Genomic DNA, 20000 nt, shown 5'->3' with positions numbered 1-20000 from the left:
TATGACATTTTCCAACTACATTTAAAGCCTTTCACTGTGAAACAAAACAATTAGCAGCATCAGAAGCAATGCATGCAGTCTCCTTTATAACCATCTACAAGACGTAAAGTTGGCATTGAAAAAGAATACATTTTGCAATTTCTTCCCAGTTCTAAGACTGGATGTGGCTGTAGAATGAATAAAGATGTCTTGAAAGTGACTGGATCATTAAAATCCCCCATAATTATGCAACTATTAACGCAACAAATGTCTGCAATGAGGTCATAAAGTTTTTTTGTCCGTAGCAGGTGACTGGACTAGAGGATGATAGACGAGACCTAATGTTTATTTTACAAGATTTATTTTCTAACTGGATGAAAGTGACGTCTATATTAGCAATGGTTGGGGGTCGGGAGTAAATGAGGATGAAGATTTGCTTCCCTATGTTAAGGTGTTACTTTTCATATTTATTGAGAGAGAGGAGAGAGAGAGATGAGAGAGAGAGAGAGAGAGAGAGAGAGAGAGATGAGAGAGAGAGAGGAGAGAGGAGAGAGAGAGAGAGAGAGAGAGAGAGAGAGAGAGAGAGAGAGAGAGAGAATCAAGCCATTTGAAGTACATTTTTAGTCCCTTTATTTACACCATATTCTCTCTCTCTCTCTCTCTCTCTCTCTCTCTCTCTCTCTCTCTCTCTCTCTCTCTCTCTCTCTCAATAAATATGAAAACTAACACATTAACATAGGGAAGCTAATTTTAAAGACTCCTTAAATGAAACAGTAGTCTGACCCCCCTCTGCTCTCTCTCTCTCTCTCTCTCTCTCTCTCTCTCTCTCTCTCTCTCTCTCTCTCAGGTGGAGTTGGCAAGGTACCACCTCCGCCCCTGCCAATGTCTCTCATGACTTCAAGACGCCTCACTGTAACCTAACTTAATCTCACCTCACCTAAACTAACCTAACCTCAACTAACGTAATCTAACCAAACCTCACCTCACCTAACCTAACCAAACCTCACCTCACCTAATTTAACCAAACCTCACCTCACCTAACCTAACCTAACCTCACCTAACATAATCTAACCAAACCTCACCTAACCTAACCTCACCTCCTCTCATCTAACCTAATAATTCCTCACCTAATCTAACTTAATTTCTTCACTTATGCTAGTTTAACCTAATGCAACCTTTGCTAACTCAATTACCTTAACTAACCTAATTAATCTGCTATAACTTAACATGATCTAACGTAACCTATGTCATCCAAATCTTACTTTAATCTAATCTAATCTAACCTATGCAAGTTAATGTAAATTCATCTAATATAACCTAAACTATGCTAGTCTAACCTATCCTTAACTTACCTAACCTAACACACTATCTTAACCTAACCTCACCTAACCTTACTTAGCCTTACAATCTAATACACTTCAACTTACATAGCCTAACCTAATATCGCCTATTCTTAACTAACCTCACCTAAACCTTACCCAAACTAACTTAAAACCTTCCTATGCTTACATCACTTCTATATCCTCATCCTCCTCCTCTTCCTCTTCCCTAACATAGTGACTCAGCGAAGCCGTCAAGAAAACACGTAATTTCTGAATACTATCTTTAAGAGCTCCACCCAGTCAGCCCTCTTCCTCCTCCTCCTCTTTCCTGACCCCCATCCTCCCTTCTTTACTCACGTGTCTCTCCCTCCCTACACACACACACACACACACACACAGAGCGGGTCTCACAAGGGTAATACACACATACATACGGACACTGACCCACCACACACACCCAGTCACCCACACCCACCCACATACATGTACACACGGACGCACACAGCCTGTCACCCTTACGTCAAACAGATTACACCCTTCTTCTCCCTGTCACTCATCCATCACACATCCCAGTCTCTCTCTCATCTTCTACTCTGTTAAATAACCAGTTGACACTCCCAGCCTACTCCCAGACTCCCTAGCCGGCGGGTTACTCTCACTAGGAGCATATGACTAAAAATACGTCACATGGCCCGGTCAGAGAGAACTAGCCTGGTCTGCCTACGCGAATCGAAAGCGTTTGTTTGGGTACGGTTTAAAGGGACGAAGGTTTAAAGGGACAGTCTCTGCCTGAGTGTGTTTGGTCAAATGCTGAATACTCACGCCTGGTTCGTCATACAGCCCCAGGGACAGGCACAGATCACTCCTCCACGACACACACACACACATACAAACACACAAAAACACTAACTAGTAACTGTACCTTTAGTTTCGTCTGCTGTCAAAATATTCCTCCATTACTAATGTAACCCACATTCCCTAGTGGTATACTTTCCTCGGAACACCCATATTTTTAAGAGCTTTTTATCCACCATATATGTCTCGGTTAACTCTGATCTTGGCTGGAAATTAAACTATATTGTATCAGTGTGGTCATCTTGAGGTCCCGGATGAAATGGCGAGCTGGGATTGGCTATTCACGACCCGTTGTCATGGTGATGGTAGATGCCATTCACTTGACAGCTCATATTTTCTCGCTAATGAAAGGAGTTTATTAGAGCGTAACTGAAGCGTGTAAAGGCATGATTCCGCACTATACTATTAAGATATTGTAGTTCTGAAGTGTTCCTAGGGTTAGTAGGCTTGGATAAGGAGTATAACACAATTTAGATGGTGTGAAGAGCGGATGTTTTCGCGCGAAATTCAAACAATTCCAGCCTCTGATATGATTACGTATTAGACTTAAGATATTGTAGTAAGAAAGTATCTGTGGGGTTAATAAGCTTGGGTAAAGAGTATAGGGGAATTTAAAGGACGTTTAAGAGACGGAGTGTGAGGAGAAGGTGTGTCAGCGCGATTCAAGTAATTCCAGCCTGTCTGAGTTGATTCCACAGAAGACTCTTAAGATATTATATTGCTGAAGTGTTCCTAGGGTTATTAAGATTGGGTAAAGAGTGTAAGGGAATTTAAAGAGTGGATAAGGGAGGGAGTGGAGCGATTTGATGTCATACAGACCAAAGCCAGGTTACAGAGGGGTTTTATCTTTTAAAGGGGGCGACTCTGTTTCCTTGACCGAGTGACGAGGGAGAAGAAAAAAAATAAGAAGAGACATCAGCCACTGAACCACAGGGAGAGGAGTGAAGGTCCTTTCTCACTGCTCCCTATATGACACCATACACTCTTGAACACCAGGCCAGAAATCAAGAAAAACGTGCTGTTACAATATAGGTGAAGCTTAAGGACACGTCAGTAATTCAGCAACAGACAGTATTTCACAACTCTGCTTCACAAACTTTCTCGCAACGCAACCGGAATGTTTTAGCATGTTGTTCTTGTTTTGCTGTAGTTAAATGAATAACAGAATAAACAGGGAAGATAGATTTTTTCTTTTTTACCCAGAAACATAAAAACGTACATAATTTATACTAGAACCTGATAAAAATTAAGAAAGATAAGACGCCAGATCGTTTGAGGATACAAGTTTCTCTTCTGTTATATAAAAATTACAGAACAAACAAGAATAGATGGATTTTTGTGCTAGTCATGAAAATGCCTTTGAAAACCTAAATAACAGACCAGAACATGATAAAAGTTCAGATAAGACGCGGGAAGATATGATAACACGGATTCCTGTTGTGTAATAAGTTGAATTACATAAGAAACACGTAAAGCTGGATTCTTTTTTCCTAGAGTCACGAAAATACCTCTGAAAACCTAAATAGATCTCTAGAAATTTATAAAAGTTAAAAATAAGACGCTGGACCATTTGGTAACACGAATTTCTGCTCTGTACTAAACTGCATTACAAAACAAAAACAGTAGCTAATATCGAATACATCACATCACATTCTATTTTCCAAATCACGCGTGGCAGCTTCCTATCTTATTAGCAATGCCAGTGTGTTCACCAAAGGCCGTGATTCTGTTGATGAGTGACAGGGAGACCAGAACACTTAGACAACTAATGGGACTTACGGTGGCTGGGATAACGAAGCACGAAGTAACTTGCTAACGAGTACTGTAGTGAGGGCAAGACAACATCCTCCCTCCACTTAGCCACTGCACACATTGAATGGCTAGGGAAAGTATCGTAATTATTCATTTTTAGTCGGAAGAAGGACGGTCATCAGAGGAATTCCGTAGCAGAAACTCCTACACAGCGACGCATTTCCTTCAATAAAATCCAAACCACTGCAAAATAAACCTTCAAAACTCCACACAAAACAAATAAACTAATCTACCTCCTATGGCTAATATTTGAGCGTCATTCACTTCAGGACATTACAAAACATAAACAGAATGTGTGTATGTGTGTGTGTGTGTGTGTGTGTGTTTTACATTTCCAGTAAGCATTAAGTTTATTAAATTTGTCTCTCCCAACTTGATCTAAACTTAAAGACAATTAAAACATCAATTTTTACATATGGCTGCTTTCCCTCCTTGTGTGTGTGTGTTTGTGTGTGTGTGAGAGAGAGAGAGAGAGAGAGAGAGAGAGAGAGAGAGAGAGAGAGAGAGAGAGAGAGAGAGGCTAGCAGTTTGTATGTGTGTGTGTGTGTGTGTGTGTGTGTGCATAATTTCTCTCTTGTCTAGCCTTTTCCCCCACCCTGTATAGGCCTAAGTTTTCCTCTATAGGCTCAGAACAAACAAACAAATGAATGAATGAGAAATATCCAATTTAAAGCTACAATTATTTTCACCTCTTAAACTAAACAGGAAAAAAAACACTGATATTTTCATTAAGATTATCAAAGTTTTTATTTCCTCACACACACACACACACAAAGTTTTTTTTTAAGTATGTTTGTTTTTTTCATAATTTTCTTTTTTTTTCATTTTTTCGGAATCTTTTGCACACAAAGTTTTTTTTTAAGTATATTTGTTTTTTTTTCATAATTTTCATTTTTTTTCCATTTTTTTCGGAATATTTTGCACACACACACAGTTTTTTTAATGTATATTTGTCTTTTTTCATAATTTTTCTCACTTTTTTCATTTCTTCATAATCATTTGCCTCTTATCATTCAGCTTAAGTACATTTGTGGTCTTCAGTTTAATGAATTTATTTTATTTATTTATTTTCTTTGACAAATTCATACAAAACAACAACATATTTTAATTATTTAAGTTTTTTTTTTTGACAATATTGATACAACTTGAAATATTTTACTAAGACAACTTGAAATAAAGAATAGATCAACACACACACACACACACACACACACACAGTCTCTCTCTCTCTCTCTCTCTCTCTCTCTCTCTCTCTCTCTCTACAAGTAATAGTTTCATATGTGTGTGTGTGTGTGTAGGTTAAGTTTATAAAGATCATGACCAGTATTCTGTATGTATAAAGATAAGCTTAATTATACTGTGTGTGTGTGTGTGTGTGTGTGTGTGTGTGTGTGTGTCTATATATATGTAATGTACGACTTTTTATTGCACTCAAAAACACACACACACACACACACACACACACGCACACAGAGAGAGAGAGAGAGAGAGAGAGAGAGAGAGAGAGAGAGAGAGAGAGAGAGAGAGAGAGAGAGAGAGAGAGAGAGAGAGAGACTGACTTAAACCCTAGACATAACAATGATAAAAAAAAGTAATAATAATAATAATAATAATAATAATAATAATAATAATAATACATATTTGATAATTATCTCAATACTTGTCAACTTGATTGTGTCTGTCCTACTACACCCACACACTGCCATGAGCTGTAGTAATATTTGTGTACACGCACCTGTGTGTGTGTATGTCTTGACTATTAATAAGACTATTTGTATATCTATTGTTTCAAATGGTAGTAGCAGTAGTAGTAGATGTGGTTATTCTCTCTCTCTCTCTCTCTCTCTCTCTCTCTCTCTCTCTCTCTCTCTCTCAGCTGTTAATCATCTCTCTCTCTCTCTCTCTCTCTCTCTCTCTCTCTCTCTCTCTCTCTCTCTCTCTCTCTCTCTCTCTCTCTCTCTCTCTCTCTCTCTCTCTCTCTCTCTCTCATTCTTGTGTGTGTGTGTGTGTGTTCCTGACACACACACACACACACACACAAAATTTATTTATAAAGAATATGATTACAAGTATTGGGGTGAGACATGCACGTACACACACACACACACTAACACTAATCGAACAGGGTGGCTTAACAAACACCCTTAAGACTCAGCCAGGGTGACAACACACACCCTTACAGCTAGCACTCCCCCCACACACTTAAAAAGTACACAAGGTGACAAAAAACACCCTTAAAATTTTCCCTGACCATATTAAACATCCTTAAACTGAACAGGGTGACCAAAAAACACCCTTTAAACATTTCTGACCATTTTGAACACCCTTAAACTGAACAGGGTGACAAAAACACCCTTAAAATTTTTCCTGGCCATATTAAACACCCTTAAACTGAACAGGGTAATGAGCAACACCCTTAAAATTTTTCCTGGCCATATTAAACACCCCTAAACTGTACAGGGTGACAAAAAAAAAACACCCTTTAAACATTTCTGACCATTTTAAACACCCTAAAACTGAACAGGGTGACAAAAAACACCCTTAAAATTTTTTCTGGCCATATTAAACACCCTTAAACTGAACAGGGTGACAAAAAACACCCTTAAAATTTTTCCTGGGCATATTAAACACCCTTAAACTGAACAGGGTAATGAGCAACACCCTTAAAATTTTTCCTGACCATATTAAACCCTTAAACTGAACAGGATGACAAAAAACACCCTTAAAATTTTCCCTGACCATATTAAACACCCTTAAACTGAACAGGGTGACAAAAAATACCCTTAAAATTTTTCCTGGCCATATTAAACACCCTTAAACTGAACAGGGTAACGAGCAACACCCTTAAAATTTTTCCTGACCATATTAAACACCCTTAAACTGAACAGGGTGACAAAAAACACCCTTAAAATTTTCCCTGACCATATTAAACACCCTTAAACTGAACAGGGTGACAAAGAAACACCCTTAAAATTTTTCCTGACCATTCTCCAACACCCTTGCAGTCTCTTGGCTATGCTGGTCACCCTTACAGACAAACACACACACACACACTGAAGACCTCTCCCAGCCATAAACACACACACACATACACACACACCCCTAGACTTGTTAAGGGTGAGGGAGCCTTTAAGTACTCTCTAGACACCCTTAAAACTCCACAGACACACACAAACACACACAGATACCGTTAATCTCTACAGAAAGGGAAAAATCACACACAGACAGACACACAGACACACACACTCCACCAGACACCTGCACACACCCGCACACACCTGCACGCACCCTAGATTAGCCTCAAAGCTCCTCTTTCCTCTCTATCTTGACAAGTTCCACCTCGAAGACCAGCGTGGTGTGGGGAGGTATCTTTGGAGGCGCCCCTGAAGCTCCATAGCCGAGGTCCAGGGGATGACAAGCTTCCTCTTCTCCCCCTCGCACATCCTTGGGGGGCGGGGCGGGGTGAAGGCGTCAGAAGCACATGGGGAATACAAAGGAAGGTCAAATAGAGATAGATATGGGAAAATAACATCATTATCTCTCTCTCTCTAATATACACCACCACCACCACTACTCACCCAATCAGTCCCTGGTCCCAGCCTCGGATGACCTGACCTGACCCCAGCGTGAAGGTCAGGGGTTGTCCTCGAGGGTAACTGCTGTCGAATTCTGTGCCATTTTCCAGCTTTCCCTGTTAAGTTAGGTTAGGTTAGGTTAGGTTAGGTTATATTCTCTCTCTCTCTCTCTCTCTCTTCTTCACCCTCCCCTCTCTCTCTCTTCGTCATCTCCTCTTTCTTTCTCTCTCTCTCTCTCTCTCTCTTGGTTCATCGCCCCCCCCCTCTCTCTCTCTCTTGGTTCATCCCCCTCTCTCTCTCTCTCTCTCTCTCTTGGTCATCTCCCTCTCTCTCTCTTCGTCACCCCCTCTCTCTCTCTCTCTCTCTCTCTCTCTCTTCATCACCCCCTCTCTCTTGGTCATCCCTTCTCTCTCTCTCTCTCTCTCTCTTGGTTCATCCCCTCCTCTCTCTCTCTCTCTCTCTCTCTCTCTCTCTCTCTCTCTCTCTCTCTCTCTCTCACCGCATAGTACATGTGAAGCAGGTCCCCTCATCTGCTCTTCAGCGTACAATTATCTACTCTTTTCTTCACCCCAATCTGCAGCTTCTTCACTTTCTCCTTCTTCTTCTCCTCCTCCGCCGCGCAGCTCACCGCCAGCACCACCACCACCACCGCCGCCACAGTCTCCAGGCGCATGCTGTGGGAGGAGGTGGAGGTGAAAGGAGGTGGAGGGAGAGAAGGAGGGAGGGGTGCAAGTTAGCTGTCTGATGTCATATTTGTGGTGGTTTGCAGTGGTTAGGGAGCTTAAGGAGGGGTTCAGGGGGGGGTTAAGGGGTTCAGAGGGGGGTTAGGGGTTCAGAGGGGTTTCAAGGGGGTTTCAAGGGAGTTCAGGAAGGTTAAGTTTGGTTCAGGGGGTTTAAGGGATTCAGGGAGGTTCAAGGGTGTTACAGGGGGATTCAAGGGAGTTCAGGGGGGTACTAAGGAGCTTCAAGGGTGTTTAAGGGTGTTCAAGGAGGGTTCATAGTGATTCAGGGAGTTTAAGGGGGTTCAGGGGGTATTCAGCATCACATTATTTAGGTTAGGGGGCCAAGGGAGCTGTTAGGTTAATCAGATTGAGTTAGGTTAGGTTAGGTTAGGTTAAGTTAGATTTTGTTAGGATAGGTTAGGTTAGATCAAGTTATGTTAGGATTAGGATAAGTTAGGATAGGTTAGGTTACATCTGCGTTGGGTTAAGTTAGATCAAGTTAGGTTAGGATTAGGATAAGTTAGGATTGGATAGGTTAGGTTTGGTTAGGCTACGTCTGGATTGGGTTAAGTTAGATCAAGTTACGTTAGGATTAGGATAAATTAGGATAGGTTAAGTGTGTTACTAGTTACGAGTCCATATTTGTTCCCTGGCACAAAAATTTCCGAAAAGACTCTCTCTCATCTTAAACTTTCACGAAGGTTCAAATTTCACTTAAGCAAGCGTTCCTCTCATGAACACCCCGCTGCCTCGCCACCTCCAGGAGTGTTGAGGCTGGGGAGGCGCGGGAAGACAGTATAGATGATAATGCAAAGATGTACAGGAAGATTTAGATTAGCTTACAAATTCTACTGCTTCGTGTCTCATTCACTCCTGTGTTTATCATCATTTCTTCACGTCTACACACAATTTCAATCACTCACACAAACATCCACACCACCATATGACTCTCACCAGCTCTCACACGCGTAATCAATCTCACCTGACAGGTAATAACTGAGAAAAGTTGAAAAACGTTGAATATTCTCGTCCGCTGCCCGTCACCACGCTGCCTTCTTGAACGTAAACAAATCTGGCGCCTTCCGATTGGTAGAGAGGAAAGCCGCTTTCAGCTGTCACAATTCTGGCTTCTGATTGGACTAGGGACGGATCGCGTTCAGGTGCTGACTTTGACTCTAATATATATATATATATATATATATATATATATATATATATATATATATATATATATATATATATATATATATATATATATATATATATATATATATATATATATATATTATCTTACTGATTATTGATTTCTAAGCATTTTTTGTTTTATTGTAATTTACTGTAATTTATTTAGTTATTTTAAATTGATTTTGAGCCCAGAATAACTTTAATTAATGCTATGAATTGCGTGTGTGTGTGTGTGTGTGTGTGTGTGTGTTGTCAAAACGAATGAAATAAAGCAAGCAAGCAAGAGTGGAGTGATGACAGACCTCCTTCACTCACGCTGAAGACAACTTCGCCCCATCTGTCAGCGGGGAGAGGGCGGGTTTGGGTGGGGAGGGGGAAGAAACACCGCCATTTACCTGAAGGGGCGTGTCCAAGATTCACTTATCTCAACCCAAAAATATTACGGGGCGCTCGCTTCCTCATCACCCACGCTTACTCTATTTCTACCATAACATATTCCACACACGCACAACAAGGCATATTAATCAAACTGCTTTGACACTTTTATGGGACTGCCATTTCAGTGGCCAGTTTTTTTTCATTAGATTTTTGTTGTCCTTGGCCAGTGTCACTCCTATATATATATATATATATATATATATATATATATATATATATATATATATATATATATATATATATATATATATATATATATATATATAAAGCGAACGTTGATATTATTATTATTATTATTACTATTATTATCATTATTATTATTTTTATTTATTTATTTATTTATTTTTCTGTAGGAGTGACACTGGCCAAGGGCAACAAAAATCTAATAAAAAAAACTGGCCACTGAAATGCCAGTCCCATAAAAGTGTCAAAGCAGTGGTCAAAAATTGCTGAATAAGTGTGTTGAAACCTCCCTCTTGAAGGAATTCAAGTCATAGGAAGGTGGAAATACAGAAGCAGGCAGGGAGTTCCAGAGTTTACCAGAGAAAGGGATGAATGATTAAGAATACTGGTTAACTCTTGCGTTAGAGAGGTGGACAGAATAGGGGTGAGAGAAAGAAGAAAGTCTTGTGCAGCGAGGCCGCGGAAGGAGGGGAGGCATGCAGTTAGCAAGATCAGAAGAGCAGTTGGCATGAAAATAGCGGTAGAAGACAGCTAGATATGCAACATTGCGGCGGTGAGAGAGAGGCTGAAGACAGTCAGTTAGAGGAGAGGAGTTGATGAGACGAAAAGCTTTTGATTCCACCTTGTCTAGAAGGGCAGTATGAGTGGAACCCCCCCAGACATGTGAAGCATACTCCATACATGGACGGATAAGGCCCTTGTACAGAGTTAGCAGCTGGGGGGGTGAGAAAAACTGGCGGAGACGTCTCAGAACACCTAACTTCATAGAAGCTGTTTTAGCTAGAGATGAGATGTGAAGTTTCTAGTTCAGATTATAAGTAAAGGACAGACCGAGGATGTTCAGTGTAGAAGAGGGGGACAGTTGAGTGTCATTGAAGAAGAGGGGATAGTTGTCTGGAAGGTTGTGTCGAGTTGATAGATGGAGGAATTGAGTTTTTGAGGCATTGAACAATACCAAGTTTGCTCTGCCCCAATCAGAAATTTTAGAAAGATCAGAAGTCAGGCGTTCTGTGGCTTCCCTGCGTGATATGTTTACCTCCTGAAGGGTTGGACGTCTATGAAAAGACGTGGAAAAGTGCAGGGTGGTATCATCAGCCGAGGCCTGTATTAACGTTGTTATGTCACCGCTCCGACCCGTTTGGAACCCTCACCGTGTCAGTGTTGATATTCACTCACTGCATCAGCCCAAGAGGGACTAGTTCTCTCATGTGCTGCAAGACATGTTCATGACTAAATTGTCCAAATACCCCCACGTTCAGGCTATTCATGTTTATTGTGATGGTTCAGTCAGTAGCAGCAGGTCAGGATGTGGGCTGTTCATCCGCGACTACATTTCTGCCATTCACTACACTGACACTGAGGTTTCCAGGCGGCTCCCTGCACACATGTCCTCCACTAGGGCAGAACTGTATGTTGTTCTGGAGGCGCTCCGTATTGTGGCGCCTCTCAGTAAGGATGTATTCTTTGTTGACAGTAAGGCTGTACTGTATGCTCTCCAGTCTACCTACCCCATGGACTGTGATCTAGTTAATAAATGTCTTGATCTCATCCACGCTCTAGAAAGTGCTGGTGCCACGGTCCATTTCACCTGGATACCCTCTCATGTGGGTATCTCGCTTAATGAAGAGGCAGACCGCCTTGCTCAATGTGCCCTTTAGGACGACACAGTGGACCCTGGCGCTGAGTATACTCTGGGCTATGTTAAGAGTAGCATTAAGGACTTTGTACATAGTAGCATTAGTGATCAGTTGGAGCTTTGTTGCCATAGGGGCAATGGCAGTAGTCTTCACTATGTACGTGTCTCCCAGAGCTGTGCTTACACCTATGGGAAACTGCATCACACGCATCACATCACTGCATCACACGACAGGGTGGCAATGAAGCTCAGATTAAGCTATAAATACTTTTGCGAAGTCATTGCTTCTCCTGGTGTATGCTGTGTGCTAAGTGCTGCGCCAAGGGGACACACTGCGTCATTATGTCACGGAATGTCCTCTCATTGCTAAATTTAGGCTGCAAGGTCAACATTACTTGTGTACCCTCATTGACCATTTCTTAGACTCATCCAGCCTCGGGGATATACTCAAGGAATATCTACGTTTGCTTCCAGACTGTAGGATATTTATGCAATAAGGTGTGCAATATCTGTATTTACTTATTTACTTACATTCTTGTAATGTATACTACCTATTTTTATATTTTTGATACTCTACCGTTAAGTCTTTGCCCAGGGAGTGGTTGACAAGGTCCTGCTCCTTTGTTGTATTTCATTATTTATGCAACAATAAATATATCAATCAATCAATCAATCAGGAGTTGCTGATCCAAAGGCCTGGCTTAGGAGTGATCCCGAGCCACCTGTATCATCAAGATCAAGATCAAGATCATAACATTCCCGAGTCAGCTGTAGCAAAAGGACGGATATAAGAGTAAGATTAAGTTGAACATTAGGCTTTAGTGCCCACATTAGGTAGAATGCAGGGTTGAATGAATGATTGTAGATGAAGGGAGAGTGAGAGTGGTGGATGAGGTGCAGATTGGTTTCCGTGGAAAGGAGAGCAGAGGGCAATCTCTCACCCTGAGTTGTGCTTATGTTCTTATGATCATCTGTGTCTTGTGAATAAACTGACGAAAAGAAAGAAAAATTATGGAAATTAACTATAAATAGGTATTATTTATAAGTAAATATAGAGAAAGCAAGTGTTAAAGACGGAGTTAATTAACAAAATGAGAAGTATGTTTTTTTTTTTTCCTCTCTCTCTCTCTCTCTCTCTCTCTCTCTCTCTCTCTCTCTCTCTCTCTCTCTCTCTCTCTCTCTCTCTCTCTCTGTAAACTTGTGGAAACGTCTTTTGTTTCTTGTAGTTGCCACTGTAGTTATACTTCTTATTTGCACTGTCTTGACCACAGCCCATTCCAGAACCTATCAACAAAGCATCAAAAAATCACGCACAGGATCCTCTGTTTCAGAGCTTATACTGTTTAGTTCTCATAAATATCCAATCATTCATGAGCTAAATAAAATTGCCTGTTAGTTTTAATGAAATGAGAACTGCACAAATATTTCAAAGTAATTAGTAGAATAGATTTATTATTATGTTTAACTGAAAGGGAAAGAAAAAATAAAACACTGTCAGCACCCAAATCAATCAGTGCTATTGATCAACAGGGCAGATCCATCATCAGTGCATAACATCTTTATTATATGGTGTATTATAAAGTTTTCATCTTTTTCCTACACATTATCTAGAGTAAAAGCAAATTTATTCAAGTTTTGACCAACTTGTTACATAGGATTAATTAAAGATTTTCCAAGGCCGATATTTCCCATGATCTTAATTTGGCAGGTAATTTCCTGGTGTAGGTGACATCAGTAAACCACCACCATGCTTCCAAGACTGAGGTGCCATGTTACAGCTGCAATGGCATGCAGAAGAATTGGGTCGCTGCAGGCTGGTGTGCCGAGAACTCGCCCATTGTATGCTGAGCGCCAGCGGCACCGTGGCTTAGTCAGGGTAGAAGGGGAGGAGGCAGCAGATTTTCTTCAAGGGCTGGTGACCAATGACATGAGGCACCTGAAAGGCAATACATCTGCCATTTACTGCCTCCTGCTCAATAGACAGGGCCGTGTGCTGTACGACTCCATCATCTATCACCTCAGCCACAGCACCTTCCTGTTGGAATGTGATGTTGCACGAGTCAGCCAGCTGGAGAGACACCTCAGAATGCATAAAGTGCGGCGTCGCCTGGTGGTGGAGGATGCCACAGGTGACTTCAGTGTGTGGTGTGTGTTTGACCCTGCTCCTGACATGACGCAGCAGACACAGGTTGATGCAGAATCCCTCTACATGAACCCTAAAGTACAGAATGAGGTGGCATTGCATCTGGCTGGAGACTCCAAAGACATTACAGCAGTTCAAGATCCCAGGGTGCGACAGCTGGGCCACCGTCTGGTGGTACCGGCAACTACAGTTTCCCTGAGGGGGTTGCTGCCGGGTGTTGAGGAGAACACAGGAAATTATATGTTCAGGAGCTTGCGTTATAGGCTTGGAGTGGGAGAGGGATCAGAGGAGCTTCCCTCAGCTAAGTCCTTACCACTGGAGGCAAACTGCGACTACCTACATGGAGTCAGCTTTCACAAGGGGTGTTATGTGGGCCAGGAGCTAACCGCCAGGACCTATCACACTGGAGTTATCCGAAAACGCCTCCTGCCTCTTATCTTTAGTGAGGATGCTTCAGAGGTGTCAGCAGACGCCAGTGTAGTGGATGAGACAGGACGGGCTGTAGGAAAGGTGCGGGCTTGCCTGGGTTGCCATGGCCTGGGACTGCTCAGAGTGGAAGAATGTCTTGCTGCTGAAAGATTAACAGTGGAAGGCCATATAGTACAAACCTTCCGGCCATACTGGTGGCCTCTTCAGGCACCCAAGAGCAAAGCAAGCTTGTGATGTACAGACTTTTTATTGTAATGTGGCAATCATGTTATGGGAGTGGAGAAGTAGCCAATTTGTAAAATCAAACTAAATATTATATTTCTTATTTTCACTTTATACAGTTTTGCCAATGTAATATACACACAATGTAATATACACACACACACACACACACACACACACACACACACACACACACACACACACACACACACACACACACACACACATATATATATATATATATATATATATATATATATATATATATATATATATATATATATATATATATATATATATATATATATATATATATATATATATATATATATATAAAGGAGTAGTGTTGCAGGAGAACACTCCAAGTGCTACCCCCATGAAAATCCTGTTTTGGCATGCAAACAGTAACTCAAAGTGTCTTCTACCTTGTGGGGTTGCTTGGACCAATATCCTGCTAAGGCAAAATGGTCAAAAATGCTATACAGTATACAATATTAGTTTCCTTACTTGTTACAGCAATATAGAAGCCTGCTATTGTGTGGGGAAACACTCCAAGTGCCTTGAGTTGAGTGAATCACCACAACTAGCCACTCACTGTAGCGGTAGGTCCTGTTGTGGTTGGCCAGTGGTGCCACCATGTTGCCTTGGCATACTCGGAGCTGAGCCAATGGACTTAGAGCATTTTTCCGCACGCACACACACACACACACACACACACACACACACACACACACACACACACACACACACACACACACACACACACACACACACACACACACACACACACACACACACACACACACACACACACACACACACACACACACACACACAGCTGAGCCTTGCTTCTACCCATGCCACATTACACTACTTTGTGGATCACTATTTTGTGCTGTGTTTATAACCATCAATTATCAGTGCTATTACCATGTGTAGAAGCTCATTACCTTGCATCTCTTGCCATCCTCTACTGTTATTTTTACGCTAACTGCTCTTCTGATCTTAGTAACTACATGTCTCCCCTCCTCCTGTGCCCACACTGCACAACACTTTCTTCTCTCTCTTATCCCTCTTCTGTCCACATCTCTAATGCAAGAGTTAGCTCCTTACCTGCTTCTGTATTTCCTCCTTCCTATGGCTTGAATTCTTTCAAGAGGGAGATTTCAAGACATTTATCCTCTGTTTTTATTATCATTCTATCTGACATCTCTGTGGGAACTGACATTTAAGTAAACCTTTTTTAATTCAAATTTTTTGTTGCCATTGGCTAGTGGCTCTCAGGTAAAAAAAAAAAAAAAAAAAAATACAGGAAAAACTAATGCATACTTTAACTTTACACATAAATTATGAACATTAGTAACTACTAATTGAATTTATTGATTTATATTTTTCTTTGTGGGTATAGGAATGTGATACCCTAAGAATTAATTTGCTAATTGTTTCACAAATATCATATGGTTGAAACTTGATATATATGAGTTTTAATATTGGCAAACTTTAGGCGTGATTTCTGGCATCTTTAAAAAAAAAACAATGCTTGGAGTGTATTCCTGCATCATTACTTATATATATATATATATATATATATATATATATATATATATATATATATATATATATATATATATATATATATATATATATATATATATATATATGTATATATTATTGCATCAAATATTAAAAATAAAATGTATTTTAAGATTGATGACCATCATTATTAATTACTCTTTTCTATGTTTGTATGCCATGCACTGCAGTCTTTGCTCTAGGTTTGAATTCAGCAAATTATTCAGTAATATCTATTGTCATTATTATTTTGAAAAGCCTCCATACATCCTTGCATTTTTCAGCCTTCTTCATCTGATAGGAACTTCCCATTCCTTCCAGTTTCCTCACTAACTGGAATTTCATATTTTATCCAATGACTTCTTAGATATTATGGATCTTTAGAATTATATTAAAATAAATAAAATGGTTGAAAGATTCACACTATTTTCTTTTAATTTATTTGGCAGGTGACGAGAAAAAAATAGCTAACTGACCAAGATATAGCTGAACCACCAAATTACCATCATTGAAGACTGCTCCTGTTGTATTTTTAGGCACTGGGTAAGTGTTCTTTTACCAAGAAAGTGTCTGCAAGTATCATGGCAAATGGGCCTAGTGAGTTCAACACCAAGAATGAGAAGGGTGGGACATTTTTGTGTGAGAACTGTGGCCTACATGAAACCTACCATTATTATGGGCAACGGCCACCCTTCCATCGGGGAGTGACCTTCCTTGAGGACTGTTACTTCATACGTGACCCTTTCCAGAGCCAGGCTAGTAGCTCTCTCTTGCTTGGATCAGCATGCACTGCCTGCAGTAAAGTTGTATGTCAAGCAGCCTCCTGCAGCCTCTACTATACTGCCAGGTTTTGTGTGGCATGTGCTGAAGCTAACCAAAAAGACTTTCCAAGAGAAATACAGCAGCGTATCAATAAAATGCGCAATGATAAAAAGTGCTGAACATTCTATTGGTGTTCAGTACTGAAAAATCAGTACTGAACAGCTTCATGTGTGACCTGCTTATGGGAGAAGTTATATATATATATATATATATATATATATATATATATATATATATATATATATATATATATATATATATATATATAAGAATTAAAGTTTTTCATTTAAGAGTTTGTGAAGTAGAACAAAGGGACTATCTGAAATACAGATGGGAGAGGGTACAACATAATTGTACATAATTACTAAATCCTGTTCTGTGCATGAATCCGAGTGGATTAGATTTGAATATCAGCAGTGGTGTACCCATTAAATGGAAGAATACATTTGGTGTGATGGTATTAAAATACCTAAATGTAGAAATCTACGTTACCTTTGTTTTTATAAGTTTTGTATTAAGTGACCTTTACCAAGGTATCACTAGGCACCTGGTGGTTATTCCTGTTTTATGTCCAGCCACTCACATTATTTTGTTCCTGGCTTGTAAGAAGCAACTGATGTTCCACTTCTTCCCTCACTCTCCTATGAATGGAAGGTGAGTAAAGTGTAAAATCAGTTGCTTCTTAACAGGCAAGAACAAGGGAATGTGAGCAACTGAATACAAAGCAGGAATAAACACCAGGTGCCTGGTGACTTTGATGTAATGACCAACTTCAGGTGAAACTTCTGACAGTCCTCTTGCATTTCCCCAGTGGCTACACTAAGCACCTGGCAGGTAAATATAGGTGAATAGTCACAGGAGCAGTCCTTACAGTAATGTCAGTAGGAACAGATGGACTTGAGAGTCTAGTCAGCTTGCAGCTCAAAAGACTTCCAAGTCACATGTAGCTACAACAGTGCAAATGTTGTCAGGAAGGTTGCTGGTTGACCTTTACTGGCTGGTGGTAGCCCATGCCTCACTTTACTCTGGTCAATGCTCAAGAGTCAAGACACAAAAATAGATATTGTGTTTGCAACTTCTCAAGTTGTCACAACCTTATAGGAGTTAGGTAGTTCCACAAAGATGAAATACATAACTGCTATCTGAACACTGCAACACAGGCCTTGCAGCAAGACATCAAAACCTGAATAATCACAGGCTGGAATTGTTTAGCTACTACTGCTGTCACTATTTTGACCTTTCCCTGAGGTACCATCTTGACAGCATTCTTATTACATAACTCCTGCCACCAATAGAGCATTACAGCCACCCATTGTTTTCTCATTATTGTACAAGGAGTAAGATGCTTAAATTTATCATCTTTATATTCACATATGGAAACAGCTTTTTTTGTCAGGTAAAAATTAAAGAATGAGATGTTAACTTGACCACATGATATTACTAAGATTATATAAATGGTTGCAATAGCTGCAACAGGACAAATCCTAGTGAAATGTAAAGACTGTGCCAAAGCATGTGAAAAGGTTATGGGGAATGAGAGGATTAGAGACATATTTATTGCAGTCATCCCTTAGGTGTAGTTCTTAGGGTCAGAGACAGGCAGACATAAGCTGTAAAAGTAGCTGAATACACAAGTTTTGTACATTCCTTAGAATGAAATAGTATATAGACAGTTACAATTACTCAGATAAGAAAAAATATATTCTCATGTTTGTTAATATGTATGTGCTTGGTGGCTAATGCATCTTAAGTGTGGTTTTCAATGTCTGGTTTGAGGTTATCAGATAAATAACCATTCACAAAGAATTATGGGATCATGTAACTTAGGCTAAAAAAAAAAAGAGATTATATATATATATATATATATATATATATATATATATATATATATATATATATATATATATATATATATATATATATATATATATATATATATATATATATATATATATATATATATATATATATAATATATATATATATAATAACAACAATAACAATAGCAGCTTCCATATTATTATTTCAAAGACCATGAGATTTAGGGGTTACTTTCTTTCAGAGTTCCCACACATAACATGCCAAGTAAATAATTTGAAGTGAATATAAAGAAAGTGCACCTACAGGGCCATGATCCAAATTATCATTTACACACTCTTGCCATTACTATCAAATTCAAGGAGCTGGACACAGCAGTGCCATCTGCTCTCCTAAATAAGGCTGATACATACCAATGGATTTTGTTTAACCACATGTCAATCTTTTTATGATTCATGATGATCAAATATGACAAACATGGAAATAAGCCTTTTAAATATGAAAAGCACAAGCTATTTTCCTGAATTTTACTTCAGTAAAATAACATGAATATATATATATATATATATATATATATATATATATATATATATATATATATATATATATATATATATATATATATGATAAAAAGTATGCACATCACATCACATTACCCAACCTTGTGTACAGCAAGGTAGGGGGTTCAGACTCATGACAACAGCAATCAACAAGACATAAGCAAGTGAAAGTGATCCATATGTTCAGTGGTAATTTTATGCTTATTTGAATGACTTGATCAAACTGGGCCCCACACCTCAAGGGGGCATTGAAATAAATAATAATTATATATCTCTACAATTACATGAGTGTTTCAGGTACCACATATCCATACATAATAACCATAGCAATGATGTTTTTATGTCTAGATCACCCAAAATGAGAGCCTACTTCCTGCACTGACAATGGCAACCATGGCTTCAAGTGATAAGATGGTGGTGTTATATATATTTTGTGATTATCCATGATAATTTATGTTTGCATCATTAGAAAATAAAGATTCTAAGGTTTCATTTGATATATAATAATTTATGTTTTATTTAATAAAAGAGTGTACTTTTACATATATCAATTTTCTAATTGAGCCCCACAATTCCTAGCACCAGCCCTGCATACTCAAGGTCCTGTAGAGTTAGACCCATCATCTGTCCATCATGATAATGTTCAATGATACTGAATTGTTTCACAAACTGATGAAAAACAGGGACCTTAAACTAAAATTGTTATTCACCCAAACCGCTGGTCCAA

At 39.5% G+C, this 20000-nt stretch overlaps 5 protein-coding genes across 9 annotated transcripts in view; 2 read left to right on the top strand and 3 right to left on the bottom strand.

Moving 5' to 3' along the window:
- LOC135103887 (proton channel OtopLc-like) overlaps nt 1–4153 on the bottom strand; it is a 13102-nt gene extending 8949 nt beyond the window's left edge. For 2 of the 5 annotated variants that reach the window (XM_064010815.1, XM_064010816.1), the window contains exon 1: nt 2124–2212. The gene's annotated coding sequence lies outside the window, so the exon portion shown is untranslated. The other 3 variants (XR_010270232.1, XR_010270230.1, XR_010270231.1) reach the window with 3 other exon arrangements.
- Nucleotides 4154–5387: 1234 nt separating this feature from the next.
- On the bottom strand, nt 5388–9424 carry LOC135103886 (peptidyl-prolyl cis-trans isomerase FKBP2-like). Its single transcript, XM_064010814.1, has 4 exons — nt 9248–9424; nt 8090–8217; nt 7547–7659; nt 5388–7412 (listed from the first exon to the last, which is right to left on the bottom strand). Exons 2-4 carry the CDS (start codon nt 8214–8216, stop codon nt 7269–7271), a joined length of 384 nt encoding a protein of 127 aa, XP_063866884.1. The 5' UTR covers nt 8217; nt 9248–9424; the 3' UTR covers nt 5388–7268.
- A 1867-nt stretch (nt 9425–11291) lies between these two features.
- Nucleotides 11292–11729, top strand: LOC135103279 (uncharacterized). Its single transcript, XM_064009322.1, has one exon. It carries the CDS (start codon nt 11292–11294, stop codon nt 11727–11729), a length of 438 nt encoding a protein of 145 aa, XP_063865392.1.
- Nucleotides 11730–12384: 655 nt separating this feature from the next.
- On the top strand, nt 12385–16496 carry LOC135103885 (putative transferase CAF17 homolog, mitochondrial). The gene is made up of 2 exons (XM_064010813.1): nt 12385–12500; nt 13416–16496. The coding sequence occupies exon 2, from the start codon at nt 13455–13457 to the stop codon at nt 14511–14513; it is 1059 nt and encodes a 352-aa protein (XP_063866883.1). The 5' UTR covers nt 12385–12500; nt 13416–13454; the 3' UTR covers nt 14514–16496.
- A 1941-nt stretch (nt 16497–18437) lies between these two features.
- Nucleotides 18438–20000, bottom strand: part of LOC135103884 (nucleolar protein 56-like) — a 7122-nt gene continuing 5559 nt past the window's right edge. Inside the window, exon 8 of the mRNA XM_064010812.1 lies at nt 18438–20000. This exon is cut by the window's right edge and continues 679 nt beyond it. The gene's annotated coding sequence lies outside the window, so the exon portion shown is untranslated.

The sequence above is a fragment of the Scylla paramamosain genome, chromosome 9, assembly GCF_035594125.1.
Source record: "Scylla paramamosain isolate STU-SP2022 chromosome 9, ASM3559412v1, whole genome shotgun sequence".
NCBI lineage: Eukaryota > Metazoa > Arthropoda > Malacostraca > Decapoda > Portunidae > Scylla > Scylla paramamosain.
The sequence above is the reverse complement of the archived record's forward strand: the minus strand, read 5'-3'. Positions and strand labels throughout refer to the sequence as shown.